Consider the following 18,074-nt stretch of genomic DNA (forward strand, 5'->3'; position numbering starts at 1 on the left):
TTCAGATGTGAATACTGTAATTTTTTTACTCCACTACATTTACATTACTGCTGTGGTGACTCGTTGCTTGGAAGATGGGAGATTTCATTTCAAACAAATTTTTAAAAATTAAGCCAGTTATTCCACAAATAACAATATCAAACAAATAACACAAATATTAGAGAAATTAAAAAAATTAATAGAACTATGCAGCAAAACTTTTTCTTCTCCTTTCTAACCCAATGACTCATCCTTAGATGTTTCATTGGGGACTAAAGGACTAAACAGTATTGTTTTTACTGATTATACCTTTGTACCTATACTTAAGCAGGATTTTGAATGCAGGGCAATTATTGTAGTGGAGTACTTTTACATTACTTTTCCAGTACTTTCCCACCATTGGTTTTCCTCTGAGTTCCCCTAAAGCTGTAATGTCAGGGCGAAAGTAACAAGGAGAAAGGAGGGAGGAGGAAACAAGAGAAGGAGGAGGAGGAGGAGGAGGAAGAGGAGGAGGAGGAAGCGGAGGAGGAGGAGGAGGATGGATACAGTGAGTGACGACGGTGTCACAGTTAACAACAGGGTCAGGTTCACGGTTTCTACCAGTATATCGTTACCCACACAGACGGAATCATAGAGGCGTAGTAACCGCAGAAGAGACTACCGTTGGCCGGATTACTGTCTCAGTCTTTTTGTTGTCGCTCTCTGGGAGGAAGAAGGACGAGGATATTATGGCTACACTTTCCCCACAGATCCGAGGACTTCCCGCAAATGAGGTAAAACCAACGCTCAAGTCACATTTTTTCAGCCGTTAATGAGGCTGTTCATGTGATCCCGTCGTTAGCCAGCTGGCTAACTAGTGGACGCTAACCGTAGCTAACTAAACACTGGCAAACTGTAGTGGCTCGGAAAATATATGTGGTTGCATTAATACATGGTTAACTTGAGACATTGGGAGCTTTGTCTTAGCTAAAGTGTGCTACTTTTTGATAGAAAGTCGATGAGATTGAGCAGCTGTAATTTCTTCCCAGCTCGTGCTATCCGTGACTTCCAGCTGTGCACTTTTTCAACCAGGAAACCCAACAGGCTCCTGAGCTGTTACCACTTCTCTGCAGGGTATTTCCCGTCCTCAGCACAATTCAAACTCTCAGATATGGGACCAAACAACAATGTAACGAAGGCCTATAATGTCTTATCTGCCAAGCCAGACTGACTATTGCGAAACCTCATGGTGATTCACCATCTAAACAGTAAAAGCATAAATGAGGCTGTGGTTTGACAGGAAATGTGCATAAGTGCCAAGTACTGTCAGGATGTTACATCAGAGTCCCAGAGTAACACTGATTGTGCTGGGGGGCATGCACAGCAAGCATGTGATCGTGGTTGGTTGTAAAGATTTCTGACATTCTTGAGCTGTGTTTATGTACAGCATATCCTCAGAAGCACCTTGCTGTATCAACACAAGTTTAGCAACTAGAGCAATTATTATTAACTGATCAGTTTGTCAACAATTGACCGCTATTTATGAAAACTGAACAGACGTTTTGTCATTTTTTAAGTGAAAATGTCAAATATTTGAGAACGTTTCGCTATACGTTTGTATCTTCTCACACATGAGGATTTGATTCTTTCCCTTGTCATACATGATAATAAACTGAATATCTTTGCGGTTTGGACTGTTGGTCATACAAAACAAGATATCTAAAGATTTCACTTTGGTCTTTGGGACATTACAACAAGCATTCCTCACTATTTTATGGCATTTTCTTAAAATAGAAAAACAGATAATGGTAAAACTTGCTAATTTTTTTAGTCTATGAAATGTGAACAAGAGCTGAAAAATGACATTTCAAACTTCCCACCACCCAAGTTCATATCTCTTAATTGCTTGATTTATATCTCAAATTTAAAGTCCAAAATTTAAAGATATTTCATAAACTATCTAATATTATCAGACACTATCACTGTATATCATCAGAGTAAAAGTATGATCCTATTTTTTAGCCTTAGTTCAGTTTCTATATAGATTTTAGATTTCATATGTTGTTTGGTTTGTGATCTTTACGTTCATAAACTCATCAGTATTTTTTTGCTTTTTCTCAGGATGACTCCAGAGTTGTAAAAGTGAAAGTCATCGCTGGAATTGGACTGGCCAAAAAAGATATTCTTGGAGCCAGGTAGGTTGGTGAAACTTAATACGTGTATTGTGTAACTTATAAGTAGGGCTTCAAATAACTATTAGTTTTCTATATTTATAAAGCTACTGATTATTTTCTCCTTTCTCAAGGTGATGTCTTAAAACTATATTTGATATATAATGATATATCAAAGATAAAAGCAACTGATATTCACATTTAACAAGCTGGAACCAGAGATCTTTTTCTTGTTGATTCTCTTAGGCATGCAGGTCATGCATGTGGCATCTTCTCATCTTCATCTTCTGTAAAATCAAAGTCATGACGTTCTCTTATGTAGTGGCCATTTCCTGTCAGTTTTCTTCCTTATTTTTAGTAAGGCTGGACAATGAAAACTTGCTGAAATTGCATCCTCTAAACTATTGCATAGTGTGATGGGAAGGTGCTGTTTCTTCACTGGCAAAAAAAATGGTCATATTTTCAATGAACAGACAGCACATGAGCAGGAATTGTAATTTAGTAAGTGCAACAGTAAGTGCTGAACAGGTTATTTTACAGCATACAGTCATCTTGTTGGGAAATTTTAGTATAAAAAATAGCAAAGAACAGTTCTTCAAATTCTCTTAATGCCCTGGTTATGACCTTTTAAGACCTTATTTTTGTGCTCCTTTTAGTTTATTTTTTAAAATTCTTGGTTAAAACCTCTCAATAAGCTAAAATCACAATGTCATATAATTAAGATTCATAAAATGTTGATTTTGTTGGTTGTCGTCTCTATACTATAAATTTAATCCTTCATGTTACATCTCTCTCTTATGTCTCTGATGTAATAAGTGTCACTTGATACATTACAAATGACAAACCATTACTGCAGGCCTTAAGTGGCACTGATTCTGGGTAATGGATAATGTGATTTAATTGATTTCTGTGGTTTTTATACATGTAACAGTGCCTCAAACCATTATAAAATAACAATTGCAGACAAGTTTGTGTTGAGCATAGGGATCTGAAACCATTATGTTAATGTTTTGCAGGCCTAAGTGCAGGGCCTGATCTGACAGACAATGATGTGAAGTTTTTTTCTTCTCTAAGAAAAAAGTAGAGACTCGTAGCATAGGAAGAACCACACAAACCACTAATACACAGAGAGCACAGAAAGTAGATCATAACAGTTTTAATCTTTCTAGATGGATGTGTACACATTACACCATAACTCTAAATGTGGCTATCTAATTGCTTGCAGTGATCCATATACAAGGCTGTCCCTCTATGACCCCATCAATGGAGAACTCACAAGTCTTCAGACTAAAACAATAAAAAAGGTGATCACATGAACATCTGCATTTGCAGTTACACTTTTATTTTTATTTGTGGCCTTGGGGATATTTTATTTTGATGTAATTTTTATTTCAAATGAAATAAAAATCAAATCATGTTACTTGCAGACACTGGACCCAAAATGGAATGAAGAATTCTTTTTCAGAGTAAGTGAAAATTAGTAAAGTAAATAACATCAAACATTTTAAAACGCATCTGTTTCTCTCTTGTGTTGTGTGACTAGCTACCCTTACATGTAGTGTATGTTCCAGGAGATCATGGATGCATTTGCTGTGTACTATATTTAACTATTTAAACTATAATCATTTAACTATAATCAGTCGTGTTGTTGGCTTTGTCGACCATAGCTTGCTATTGAACCCAGCACTGCATTTTTGCTTTACAATCTATGTTATGTTTCAGGTTAATCCCAGGAAGCATCGTCTGCTGTTGGAGGTTTTTGATGAGAACCGCCTGGTAAGTAATTTAATTATATTCAACTTTTCGGTGTATAATTTTGATTATACTGAAAACTTTAGGTTGTAGCTTGTTGTGTTGGACCATGAGTCTAGAAATGTTCTAAAAAGGTGGATAACCTTGGCAGATAGCAGATGTAATTACAGGATCATGTTTTATTAACTGTATTGTGCTTAAAACCCCTTGACAAGCTCTTTATTGACGGGTCTACTGGCTCTGTAGATGGGTTTTTGAAATCAATTTTAAGAGCTTCTTTGCTATAGAGGGACGTGTCTTAATTGATAGTTGTAATGTTGATTTGACTGGACACAACCCAAAGCCAGGAAATAGTCTCACAAAGGTTTGGATATTTAAAAGTCAGATGTGCAGTTTACCTGCAAACAAAGCAATGTGTCACATTTCTGTAGATGAGGGTATCCTCCAGTCAGTGTAAGGTTAACTGTGGTTTGTCTGCCTGTCAACGATACAGCTGCCCTTATTTTGCCAAGACGTGTGATATTATTGGAAAACTGAGATACCTGAGCTGTAAATGTGGGCAAATCTGGCTACCTTAAGGACATTGTAACGGCTGACGCTCACACTTGTAGAATGACATTAAAAGAGTTGCATATCACATTGGGTGCTGAATATCAGTAGATGATAGACATGTGTGTAGTGTGATATGTAGTAAAATGGTTTGTTATGACACATGCAAAGGGTTCCTGTGTGTAGCAGCAGCTTGGTAAGAACTGTGGTTTGGGTTGTTGTGTGCTTGTAAATTGAGTTAAACAATAGGAGACTGCAGTGAACAAAGATGCCAATGTCTAGTGTTCTCCTAATGATTACACAGTTATCTGTGTAGGAAGGAGCACTTTGATGGTTCTGCAGTGCAGACTTTACTCCATAAGCTGATGTTTCGACACTAGTGTGCCTTCTTAGGAGCTCTGCAGTTCTGTTTTGGGATATCTTTCAACCTGTCTTACTGGTTAAGTCAGCTCAGCAGCAAATTAGGCTCTCACAAGGGACAAGTGAGCGCACAGCTATGTTTCAGATGTCCATTTGTAACCATTTGCTTTTAAAGATCCAGTAATTTATGCAAAATATGTCACATTTCAAAGAAGTTCAGCACAGAACTAAACATTCTGTGCTATGAAAACAAAATCATGTGATTGTTTTGCCCCACTCTCTCTCTTCTCTTTGTTTCTTTGTAAATCTGTTTTCCTTCTTGTTAATTTATAAAGGAAAGTGTACAACACTGAACAGATGCAGTTTGACATGTACAAGATTTGGCGCAGATTTGATTTTCATCTACAGTCCCTCAGTAGAACACAATTTAAAAAAAAAAAAAATGAAAACTGGTCCACAGAGTCCAGAGTCGAATGCACATAGTCCAAGTAAATGTAGCTCCGTCTTCGCTCCTGTTATTTTTAGTTTGGCTGAATGTTTCTAGAACTTGTCATCACGTCACAAGTTAACTGTCACATGATAAAACAAACCAGGGTGTGACTGACTCAAATCTGCCTCGTCATTCTCCAGGTGGATTTTGTGGCAATTTGGAGGGTGTGTCAGCACTGTGAGCATGTTTCTGTGAATGTGTGTGTCTGCTGTTCTGACACACAGAGAAATGGACAGAGTAGACAGGAAACCTGTTCATTTTATCTGAGAATGAAACTGGGTTTCCCTGTCCCTTACAAAATATGAGATGTGCGGATTATTGTGTAATTATCAGTTATAAATGATAAATACAAGTAATTTTTGTGAGCCACAGTTTGACCTTTCACCTAGTGCCATTATGTGTTTCCCTCAATCAACATTTTGTTTCGTGACAATGTATCTTGAAAACTAATGACAGTACTCCGTGAAATTTGTCATTGATATTCATGGACCCCACAGGATGAAACCCCATTTTTTATTGGATAACCCCATTATCATTCCTCTGACACTACCATCAATCATCAATCATCCACTTTCACCAAAGAAATATCAAAGTGTGATGGGCAGATTGCTGTGAAAATTCAACTTTTTCCATTTTGAACACTTTTTCTTGTGCTACACTCAGAGTGCATCCACAGTAAGCCTGATACATTTTTTAAATGCCTTATTTTGTCTAGGGTGGCACACTGTTAAAGTGGTTAGTGCTGTTGCCTCACAGCAAGAAGGTTCTGGGTTTGAACCCCGGGCCTGGGGCCTTTCTGTGTGGAGTTTGCAAGTTCTCCCTGTGCCTGCGTGTGTTCTCCCCAGATGCTCCGGCTTCCTCCCACAATCCAAAAACATACACAATAGGTTAACTGGCGAGTCTAAAGTGCCCATAGGTGTGAATGTAAGCGTGACTGGTTGTTTGTCTCTATATGTCAGCCCTGTGATAAACTTGCGACCTGTCCAGGGTGTACCCCGCCCTCTCCCAATGTCAGCTGGGACTGGCTCCAGCCCCCCCGCAACCCTATAAGGATAAGCAGTATGGATAATGGATGGATGGATTATTTTCTTTCAGTTTCAGCTCTCCGTCCAGACTAAAATGGTGTTTTATCCCCCCCTAAATGGAGCTTTTCTAAATTGGCCTCAAGGTTGTGTAAATCTAAAAATGCTGGCTTGGTGTTTCAGTGTGTATGGGGTAAATTGAATTTTTGCAAAACACACAGTATGGGTGAAAACTGCAGGAGGACAGTGAACGCAGGTTTAATGGACTGACACTCGACAGAGTAACTAAAAGTGTGTCTAGTCTAGACCGGGGGTTTGAGTGGCAACAAATGAAGACGATAACTTTCTGTTGTCTCTAGCTTTTCCTGTAATCACCCGTTTTAAATGTCAACATAGCTGATTATACAGCAGCTGTTGTCATTAATCTGTATTTATGCTGATTTTACCAGAACGGTCCCAACCAAATAATGATTTGGTCCAGGTGACCAAATCCTTACCAGATGTTAGCTGTGATGCACAATTTTGTTGTTTGCCAACTGAAAAGAGGGAGAAGAAATGTAGCTGTTTTCATGTTGTTCAGGCATTAAACTGTAGACAGAGATCTCCACAAAAACCACCTAATGTGGAAATTAATCATTTTCACAACAATGTTTTCAAATGTAGTTTCCTTAATGTAGATGTTATCTCAGTCATTACCAACCAAACATATCACATAAATCTGATGGTAGATGCCATGAAAGACTTGAATCACACAACACTTAACTGGTATTTTGGAGTGTAATGAACGTTGCAGCTTCTGATCAGCCCTTTGGTAAATACAAAAAGTAAAATATGTTCACTGCATTTACACTGAGTTCAGCATTTCTGGTGCTTGCTGAGCAAGTTAAACTGTTTAGTGAAGGAGGAGAGTGAAGGCTCCAGGTTACACCTCCAGAAACCCCAGAATCTCTACAGTCCTTCCTGTTTCCAAGTTGCCTTACCACTATCTGGAGACACTTACATACTCACAGACAGTGGAGGATGACATAGTCACTATCAGAAACATCAAAAGCTAAATAAAGCACTTTCAAAGATGTCATTTCAGATATCACATCCTGGCATGGAGACAGCATGAATAGAGGGTATGAACATGACATCACCATATGCAAAAGTGGTCATGTTTACTTCCTCTTCAATGAATGGCCACCATGAATTCACATGAGGGAAAAAACACTGACAAAATGGTAGAGCTGTTGTGTAAACTGACTGAACACAACAGATTCAAAAAGAATTTTTGTTACAGACGGCTGAAGGCTAAAGGGAAGAGAAGCAATGGTGCTTTGCACACCAAATACACTTCCTGTAAAAAAAGGAAACATGTGGTCCAGACTTATGCTGGTAGTCAGACCTGTCCTCACACAACCAGAATATGCTCCAGAGTGTGGGTGATTGTGATCAGGCCGATAAGTTCTGCTTTAAAATTGAATCAGGCATCTACACTTCTTCAGGCGTTGTTCAGTGTGATGATACTTATGCTACAGCTGTGCGGTGAGCTAAACACACTTTCAGTAAAGTGAGGACACTGATTGCCAAATCAATCAAATGATAGTGATTACAAATCAGAAAACAATGACATACCATAAACAAGAGCTAGACCAAAAGTATTGTAAAATGAATCAGTAACAAGGAAACTGGCTTCATTTACCTAAAAACTGGTTGTCAAATTAGTTACATTGTTCTTTATTCCAGGAAGAAACAAAGTGAAACACTTGTGAAAGATCAAGTTTAAGGCTCCATAGGAAGTACAACACAGTACTTAATCTAGTAAACATACACATAGAGTCCACAAGAGTAAAAGTAAAAGGAGTAAAATATGTGAAATTTATCCTGACAGTAATTCATCACTAAGTAAGTTACTGAGAATGCAGCATCAGTAGCTCCAGATAGCTAGGAGTGGCTAACTTGGTTAGCAGTCTGCTGATCATAGAAAAAACTAAATTTTACCAAATCACATGTCAACAATCACAGCTGTAATACAGTATATACAGATAATGCTCCAGCAATGGCACGTGGGGAGTCAATAAAAGCTTCTTCCGAAATCACTCCCTCGTTCACTCAGTCACTTCTCCCTCTATAATAGACACTCAATAGTTTAAACTATAGTAAGTAGTAACTTGAGATTTTGGACCCTTATCATCGTCATTCATCATCATGCATCATCACTGACAGTTTTTTAGTCACTGACGGCTGTTTGTATCTATGAAATGTGCAGCATTGCATTGTTACATACTGTACATGTCATGGACACAACTTTTTTGTTCCACTCACAGTGCGCCACAGTCAGAAAAGTTTTTTCAGTTGGAGCTCTTCTTCGCTTGTGTACATAAAAATTTGGTGGGAGAAGGCAACTAAGACATTTTGTCAAGTAGAAGACAGTCAGTAATCCCAAGGGGAAAGTGCAGTGTTGCAGCAGCCATTCACTTAATCACAAAAAACAATGAGGTAGGTAAGAAACAATACAATTAAAGAAATAAAAATAAATTGAAATAAATAAATAAAAGATGAAATAGTCACCAAAGATAGATCCATAGCTATACTATGTTCTGAATATACACCGAAACTAAAGATTATACTGTTGAGAAACTCAAGTGACTAAGTATTTTAAATACCCTACCAGTAAACAGTAAATGTAGTGCTTTATATAGTAGATAGTGATTTCAGACACAGTCAGGGTGTAACAACGTCACTTAAACTGCCATAGATCGGTGTAAGCAACACAATGGTCAACTGAAATAGATACATATAAATGTTCTCAACTATTTCTTGCCACAATTCCACATCCATAGAGAGTTGTCTGTCTGGTACTTTTTACTGATGAGGTAGCCATTTGTTTTTTCAAGATGTTTTGTAGGGGTGGGCAATGCCACATGTTAACATATACACTAACAGCTTGCCTCATTACGTCCGCACTTACTGATTCATAGGGGCCAGGCCCTGTCTTTCATGTCCAATCCCTACTCTAACCACACCCCACTGACACAGTTTGCATTGACATTCAAGCATGTTCTCTAAAGAGTTTATTATATATAGCGTTTCCCTTTGTGTTTCTTTTGGGCTCAGTGTTCATCTGGTTGCAAACGTCATGTCTATTTTACAGGCAGCTATGCTTTATTGTTGGAGTATTACACCATACTTAATGACTTGGCATAGCTGTGCGATGTACATCACCAATCTTATCTTATGGTTTATTAAACCTGCTCTTGGTCAGATGAGCGATTAATATCCAGTCACAAGGTTTCCTAGCAGCTTGTCATGTTGGTTTAAAAAATAAGTGATGAGCTCCACTGCAACAGTGATGTATCTTCTGGTGAATCATGTTTTTATCCTGGCTGTGCCTCTTACTATTAAACATTATACTGAAACTGATTTGGTTGCAGAGTAATGTCCTGAAATAGGTCCGCCTGGCTCAATAGGCTGCCATTAATAAATAGGACTGTCAACAGCCACAGAGAGGAAATCAGACCAGCACTGACTGTTACATGAGGTATCATATAACAGGTGTCATGTCACTGTCAAAGCAATCCCAGTTCTTTCTCATTCTTATCTATCTACTTTAAAAGCAAAAAAACATTTGATGTCTGTAGTTGTACTTCTGCATTAACTAAGTTTGATGACTTCTGCAGTTGACAATCATTCTCCTGTTATTTTCACATGCTATGGAGATTTTATTGTGTGCTATTCTATTTTGCAGCACAGCCCTTAGTTTGTATCAAAATTATGTTGAAAGTCATTCCCTTTGATTTCCTGTAATTCAATAGCAGTGGGTAAAAATATTTGTGGGGGCACAGAGCAGCAGAAACATTAGAAGCAGAGCTGCAGCAGGAAGTAGAGACTTGAGTGAGTGGCCTTAGGCAGATGTAACAGTTTGCCAGAGCTTCAGTCTAAGATGCCACGTAAAGAGCTAACATGTTGTTGTTTTTTTTCCACATGTGGTAAACAGGAGTGAGGCGGCTGGAAAAGACAAGCTGTTAGATATTAATCTGACTGGAACCCAGGAGGTACAGTTAACTAGCAGCTAAGCTAATGTTGTAAAGCAGGTCAGCAGTGGAAACTCTGTCCTTTTAAGTTTTAGTGTAATTTTGTTTTCCGTATAGTGTTTAAGCACCTTAAAGGGGCTAACCTCTGGGAATGCTCTAGTTTCAAAGGTCGTTTGTTTGGGTCATGTCTCCAAACAGAACCACTGACCTCCTCTGACTAAAAGCTGAGATCAGCCTGGAGAGGAATGTAGGTTGTCACCAGAGCTATTTTGGCAATGTACAGCCGCTAATGATTGTGATCACAGAGCAGAGCTCGGAGCAGTTGCTTTGCTTTCCTTTTTTCCTACCAGCAAGTTTGATCATGCAGCTCTCACTGGCACTGTGGGGATTAGAGAGTTAAACGAATGGCACGTCGGCTCCGCTTGCATTTTGCGTCAAGGAGAAGCAACACGGACCCTCTGTCAGAAAGCCTCAGCAGCCATGGTGAAGAGAGTGGAGTCAGTGTGTCAGCTCGTAGCCCCACAGAGAGTCTGGCGCACAGTTCTGTCCACTTGAAGGTGACTCCTCTGTCACCAGACTATGGTAATTTACAGCGGTACTCTTCAGTATTCATACCCAGAGTTAACAGTGGAGGATGCAATAAGAAGCGCGTTCTGCAGATCTCGCTGCAGCCTTGTGGTAAGCTCAGTGGAGAGCTGAATGGCAGTATAGAGGATGGAGACCAGGGAGTTAGTGAAGGAGGAGCAGGTACTGGCTCTGATGGAGGTTCATGCAGCAGCAGCATGGCCAGTGATGCCGGGTACTGTAGCAGCAACAGCATCTTTGAGCCAGAGGCTCCAGAAAAGCACAGGACCACCCAGGAGAGGAGTCTACCCTGCTGCAAGTCCAAGGTCCCACTGAGAAGGTGCTCCTCCTTGGTTATATTTCCAAAGAGCCCCTGCAGCACCCCACCTGCTTCCCCAGTAAGTCCAGTGGCTCTACCTGCTCTCCCACCAGCGAGGGGGTCGCATCAGTCTTCTCTTCAAACATCTGCCAGTGAACTCTCACAAGATGATGAGGAAGTGACTTGCAAAGGGTCCACCACCACGGCAGTAAGTGGCCATCGTCTCCCAAAAGGAAGCTGTTCAGCCGGGGACGCCAAGCACATGGTGCAATTTAATATTCCTTTACAGGATGAACCAAAATGCAAAATGGAGGACAGGAGTAAAGTAATGGAACTGTCATCAACTCTAGACAGATCTAATCGTCACTCTAGCAGCGTGCTGCTGCACTTCGCCCACCAGAGACCAATGATATCCGGGAAGGGAGGAACCACAGCTACAGTCAATATGGAATATCCTGAGGCTCCTAACCCAGCCGCACAACCTGAGGGTGTACATGAACCTCACAAAAAACTGTATCGTAGTACCTCTGCTTGTTTGTTCTCCTCAACCAAACCATCAGAGAAAAACCATAAGGTCTGTTCATATAGAAAAAGCCAGGAAAGGGCTGAGCAAAACCACTGTCACCATGCCATACAAAGGAGCTTTTCCCTGGAGGTGCCCTACCCTAACACTGGAATTTCATGTCACGTTTCGAATCCAAAACTCAGTAGCCCCTGCTCTCCACATGTGCACATTCATTTGTCTCCTTGTTGCCCAGCTAAGTTGCCAAGCTCTGTTACTGATTTAACCACAAGCCACAAAGTGAATAATACACCAAAGAGCCCAGGTCAAACCACCAAGGTGAGTGTTAAGTTTTTTAATTGGAATTAGTTGCCTGACCATCATGAATGAGCTGGAAACCCTGAAATTCAACAATGTCTTTAGAGGAAAACCGCTCTAAAATAAGTTTTTTTTTTTTTTTTTTCCCAAGATACATGACACATAAAGGCTTGTATAACTGGTTCAAGTAGATTCCATGCTGCTCTGGTTTGAGTGCTCAGGTGCCGTCACTTGACTGTTATGAATACTACAAATAATTAATCCATTAATGCAGGTGCTATGCTTAATTCTGTATCTTTGGTTTATTGTTGCTAAAGGAAAGTTTAATGTTAAAGAGATTGTTTTTCTGACACTATTTAGATATTTTTCAGTATGGAATAATTTGCTGTGATAACACTGCTCTCCTTCACTGTTACCACCATTCAAATCCTTAAAACTCTGTTTACTCAGGGTCAGCCATTAGGCTCACCACAAGCTAGAGCGACATTCAGTAACTGAGAAGATCGCTACAGTTAAGTCATGCAATTAACAAGCCCAATGTGGACAAACATTCAGAGGTTTTCAGTTACATTACAGTAAATCCATTTGCATATTGGTTTCCAAGAAAAGTGTGAATGAGAACGAAAAGTTGTCCGTCTTTCATCTTGCCAGTCTGTTTATCTGTTGGTGTGTGAACTCATGCTCAACTTTAGAATAGTTCTCCATTTTTATTATTCTGTTAGCGCTATGAGTAATCGTCTTAAGTATTTACCCGAGCTAATTTTAGTGGTGGGAAAAGCAGTGCCCCTTGCTGATATAAATAAAGTGTCTCTGAAATATTCCCCCTGACTCCAGATAGTCTGGTGGTCTGTAGCAATGCCCAGTCCCGTGGATTCAAATTTAACAGCATGATACTAGAGCAGCGCACAGTCATGCCAGCCATCTGTGGACATGGTGTGTGTGTGTGTGTGTGTGTGTGTGTGTGTGTGTGTGTGTGTGTGTGTGTGTGTGTGTGTGTGTGTGGGTAATGTAATGTAGGCAGGATGGGAGCTTGAGCCTTTCCCAGTAAAAGGGTGGTGTGTTCCCTTCCCTATGGGTCCCGCTGCCAGGCAGTGTTTGTGAAGTATCAGGTGTCAGCCTCCCCCCTGCATTTAGCAGCTTGTCAAGTAAGAAGGTCTCCTCCAGTAATTAGCCAGTTCACTTACTTTTTAAATATCTGAATTTGCTTTTGTAAATCTAGATTATATTTTTATACTTTATGATGCCCCCAAAAATATCACTGGTGACTAATAGACACATGTATCAAGTATATTTCACTTGTATTTTTGCACTTTAACTTTCATGTTCATAGTCTTTCAAGCATATTTAGTCCAGTGTCACATCACACATCTCCCTCTTGGAAGTCTGCATCAAATACTACACACCTTTGTTTACATTCAGACCATGTCCATTCACAGTGGAGCAACAACAGTATGATTCACACTCTTAAGGTGACTTTTATCAAGTACATGATAATTCAAATAACAAGGAAACACATGCAAAGGTGTCTCTTATCTTATAAATGAAAATATTTTTAAAAAAATTGGTACCGATTTTATTGACTAAATGCAGCCAGATGAGTTTGTACTCACATATTACCTTCCTTTTACAGCTGCATTAAAAAGGATCACACAATGCCTACAAAATCTAACAACTTTTACCATATAATATTAATATATCTACTAGACAAATGTTTGCAAGATAATAATAATGTGAGATGACAATAAAACAAAATCAAAATCTACCTATCCCTAGACCTATATAGGCTAGATGTTTTTGTTAATTTCAGCTGTAGTACTTTGGTCTTAAGTTGTTTTTCAAATGCTACCTCAAAAACAAAGAAAAAGCTGTTCAATTATTGAGCTGAATGTGTTAGTTGTGATGCAGCTGGCTGTGGTGTTTGATAAAAAGCCTACAATGGAAATTTTTATGAAAGTTTTAGGTCTGCCATTCTTATCTGTAGTGCCCTCATAACCCAATATATCATATCAAGAGTTAATGAACAACCAGGTTTAGCCACATTACACAAGTAAGGTGGGAATGAGCCGGAAATCTCTGCTGTGAATGAATGAAGGTATAATTTAGTTCTTTATCAAGTGAATGATTAGACATTAATTTGATAAAGAGCTAAGATGTGATGTTCCCCAGAAAGTTTAATTATGGTTGATTTTGGGGCAACAATTATAGGATATAAAATTGAACATGACCTACTTGCCATTATGAGCTGTCCACATTTGAAACTAGTTTTGTGCCTTGGCCGCAGTGTTTGTGGTGGGGGTGGATCGCTGCATTTCCCAGTTCAAGCTGGAACTCAGATTCCTTCAAAAGTGATAACATGGTTTAAAGAGATCACTCACCCATTATAACAAGACAAGACAAGGTCAAAACCTAGTATATGGCTGGACCGTGTCATAGGCTATTTACATTCTGTCTAGTGTCAGCCAGTTTCAGCCCTTTATCTGTTTGCTTCTCTCCTACTCTCTGTGCTCACATATACAGTATTTAATACAGCCAAATTCCTAATAAGCTGATTTCATTTACATGATTTCCATTTCTGTTGTCAGACAATGGAACAAGTTTGAAATTGTGACTGAAACGTGGCCCATTAAGACTACATGTTAGCTTCCAAGTCATTTCCAAGCTGCTTCTCTGCACTGCTGCTGTTTCACGTGTTCATTCTATATCTGTAGACATACAGTAGTTATTTCCTTGTACCAAATTACTCCTCGTCCACCAGTCTTAATGTTGTTACCAGCAGCCATGGTTCCATCTATATATTTTTTTGAGCATCCCAGTGTAATAGCATGTCATCTGTCTACAGCAGGGCTAAAAGACAATGGCAAAAGGCAAAGCAAAATGGGAGCGCTCTGTGATCATAATGCATAGGTTAAGCCAACCGCAATGCGGACTTGAAACACACCTTGAGAGGTGGTCGCTTCAAATGCTCTATGTTGGCAACACTGCAGGCTGTAAATGCCCCCTTCATAGAAACTGTTTGTGCCAATTCATTTTGAAAGAGCAACGGCCAGTGAGGAAACTCCAACTCAGTCACAGGACATTTGGCTGAACAATGGTGGAATTATGATCAATCAGTCGGTTAGCGACATTTGTGATTATGGGGCTGGCTCCACTGTTACAGTTCGGCCAAAAAACAAACTGTCCTTTCCCCCACATGCTAAACACCAAGCTTAACTTTTAGGCCTTAAACTGTTGAAAAACTGGAATACAGCCAGCACTCAGGAAAAACATGACCTCTTTCTTCATTATGGAGTTAAAATAAATATTTTACATTTTTGACTTAACTTTTTTACAACATTCAACACAGTTCCTACAGTCTCATGTGCCAGTTTTCATTTCCCCACCATGTGTGTTTGCCAAAATATAACTTTTCTCTAACTTGTTTTATGGAACTGCTCCAATAACTTTAGCTGTGTAGCTCTTCAGAAGTTTAGGTTTCACAAGCTGCAGTCCACCTGTCAAAAGTAGTTTGTCGTTGCCGAGCTGAGATGGATATCATTGAGCTTTCTCCACAGATACCAAAACATGTGTCTGTAGCCGTTTGCCCCAGCCTCATGCAGTATGGGGTCAGCACTGATTAATGCCACATGCTAAACTGAGTCGCTTTTAGTGTCACATGAATCTTAAGGGATGCTCTGAATGAACTTTTATCTATGGTTATCTTTTTTTTTTTTTATCTTGGGCAGTCTTTTTAATTGTCCAAAGTATACACCTACTCTTTGTTATTGGCCTCACCTCACCCTACGATCCAGGAAGTTTCTGTTCGTTACAGATATATGAGTGGCCTAGTCAGCTTTTCAAATCAGCAGGGAGCACCATCAGCATTCGCCTTTAACTGTGTATCAATTTCTGTTTATGAAACACTGAGTTAAGTTTATTAAACGGTGGGTTCAGTTTTCCAATTAGTCTGTGACTGTGCAGTTTGACTTCCAAACATCTGAGCAGAGTGTTACATGTTATGAAGGGCAGTGGATATTGATTAAAATTGTTGCAAGCTACAGAATTAGTGGGTGACATGTTCTGGGTCAAGTGTAGCAAATATACTGTGGTTTTAGAGGAAGGTAGATCTAATTAGTGCAATGATAATATTATCCTTCTAGATTTTGTGTGTGTGTATATATATATATATATATATATATATATATATAGTAATCTATCATTGGCCAAAATCACACATTTTCTCTTAGCACTGGTCACTCAAGCTTGCGCTACAAAATATGTACTTGATTTATTGACTTAAATGAGATTTGGGAAACAACATTATAGCATGAGATTAGTCATGCAGACACATGTGTGGGAGGACTCTGAAGTTCAGAAAAGTCATTCGACTTTTTATGAAGTCTAATGTCTCAGTCAGTTGAAAAGAGAATAGATTTTTAGAGACCTTTCTTTTACCTCGTTACTCACATTAACTGTTGTGATCATATACAGCATGAAGGAAATGGTGCATGACAATGGTGCACTACAGTATACTGTGTATACTGTATAAACTCATACAACTCCAGTACACTGGCTGTTGTCAAGGCCATATGTAAATAATACCAATATATATATACAACAAACTTTGACTTGCTTCATATCCTGTGGACTGTGGTTTTTAAATAAATATAACCAACAATGACAGTGAGTACTGATTCCTCCTTAAAAATCAGTATTTTAGAGGGCCTCACTTCCAAGGAAAAACCGTGCAAAGTGTACAAAGTTTACAGTTGCTCACTGGAAATGGAAAGCAACAGCTTACCAAAAAATAGCAATGATATCAAATATTACTTACTTTCTAGAGTGTCATTAATGAAAGGCAAGGCAAAGCAGGCAAGTATATTTGTAGAGCACATTTCATATACTAACATAAAATAGTGTTTTACATAATGCATTAAAAACATTTTTAAAAAGAAAGAAAACGGCATAAAAACATTAAAATACTAATTAAAAAGGGAATTAAAAACAGAGTCATAAATGCTGGATAGGAAGGCAAGACGGTTCATCATGAGTATTTGAGGTTATATCAAAGGCAGCGCAATAGTCAATCACTATTTTGATAGCCGATTAGTTGTAAAGTTAAAATACCAGAAAAAAATCTTTTGTTTCAGTTACTCAGCTGAGAGGATTTGCTGCCTGTCATTGCTCTGACTTGATAGTAAACTGGATATTTTTAGGCTGTTGTCTGGACTAAATAAACAATTTAATGACATCGACTGGGGCTTTGGGAAGCAATTTTTGTTAGTTGCAGTCCTACTTTGTACACTTCTGATTTCCATTTTAGCTGGCAGTCTCCCCCTCACTTACACTAAGCTGCCATTGAGTAAGATTTAATTCCTAGATCAAAAAAATTTCAAGGAAATCATTCCAATACCACTAGTGACAGCTACCTCATTAAACTAGCTCAAAAAAAAATGGGACCCACCATTGAAGTCAGGATCCTTGCAAAAATTAGAATACATATAGTGGAGATACTCATATGGGTTTTAAGAATGTAATGGTTGTTCAGACTGGTCATTGCTTGTGTACATGTAGCTTTTAACTTGGATTTAAGGGCTTTTCTTGGTCGCACTGTTAGGAGCGCAAGGGCAGGACAAAGCAGGCCTCCGTCTATATTTGTTCACATAAACGCTATATACTTTCATAAGACAGTCTGACCTGACCGGGGTGTTAATTTGGTCACAGAGCTGGCTCCCACAGTGCAGCGTGTTAGCCCTCAGCCCTCAGCCCTCAGCCCTCAGCCCTCAGCCCTCAGCCCTCAGCCCTCTGCCTTCTGCCTTCTGCCTTCTGCGTTCGAGACTGTAACGGCTGCAGTAAAAGCACGCAGGGAATGTGTGAAGTGTTCAAAGCAAAGAAGATTTATCTGACAAATGCTACATTATTTTTGTCACAGTCTCTCTAGCAGTAACACAGTGCAGCCATTCATTGTTGGCTGATAAACACATTCCTATCTAGACTACATACTAAATATATATGGAAATAGATCAAGTCAACTGACTGTCATTGTTTCAAGTTGGAAAATGGTGTTTTTGCTGAGG

General features: G+C 39.2%; 1 protein-coding gene across 3 annotated transcripts in view; it reads left to right on the forward strand.

The window, feature by feature from the left end:
- Window positions 1-540: 540 nt before the first annotated feature.
- Window positions 541-18,074, forward strand: part of nedd4 (neural precursor cell expressed, developmentally down-regulated 4, E3 ubiquitin protein ligase) — a 30,037-nt gene continuing 12,503 nt past the window's right edge. Inside the window, exons 1-5 of one of the 3 annotated variants that reach the window (XM_022739852.1) lie at window positions 541-752; window positions 2,080-2,153; window positions 3,355-3,433; window positions 3,557-3,595; window positions 3,852-3,905. In XM_022739852.1, the coding sequence (XP_022595573.1) occupies window positions 708-752; window positions 2,080-2,153; window positions 3,355-3,433; window positions 3,557-3,595; window positions 3,852-3,905 (291 nt within the window). In that variant the 5' untranslated portion in view covers window positions 541-707. Of the gene's footprint in view, window positions 753-2,079; window positions 2,154-3,354; window positions 3,434-3,556; window positions 3,596-3,851; window positions 3,906-10,295; window positions 10,340-11,989; window positions 12,043-18,074 lie in introns of those variants that run through there. The other 2 variants (XM_022739870.1, XM_022739861.1) reach the window with 2 other exon arrangements.

Source organism: Seriola dumerili, unplaced genomic scaffold, assembly GCF_002260705.1.
Source record: "Seriola dumerili isolate Sdu_G_001 unplaced genomic scaffold, Sdu_1.0 BDQW01000003.1, whole genome shotgun sequence".
Lineage (NCBI taxonomy): Eukaryota > Metazoa > Chordata > Actinopteri > Carangiformes > Carangidae > Seriola > Seriola dumerili.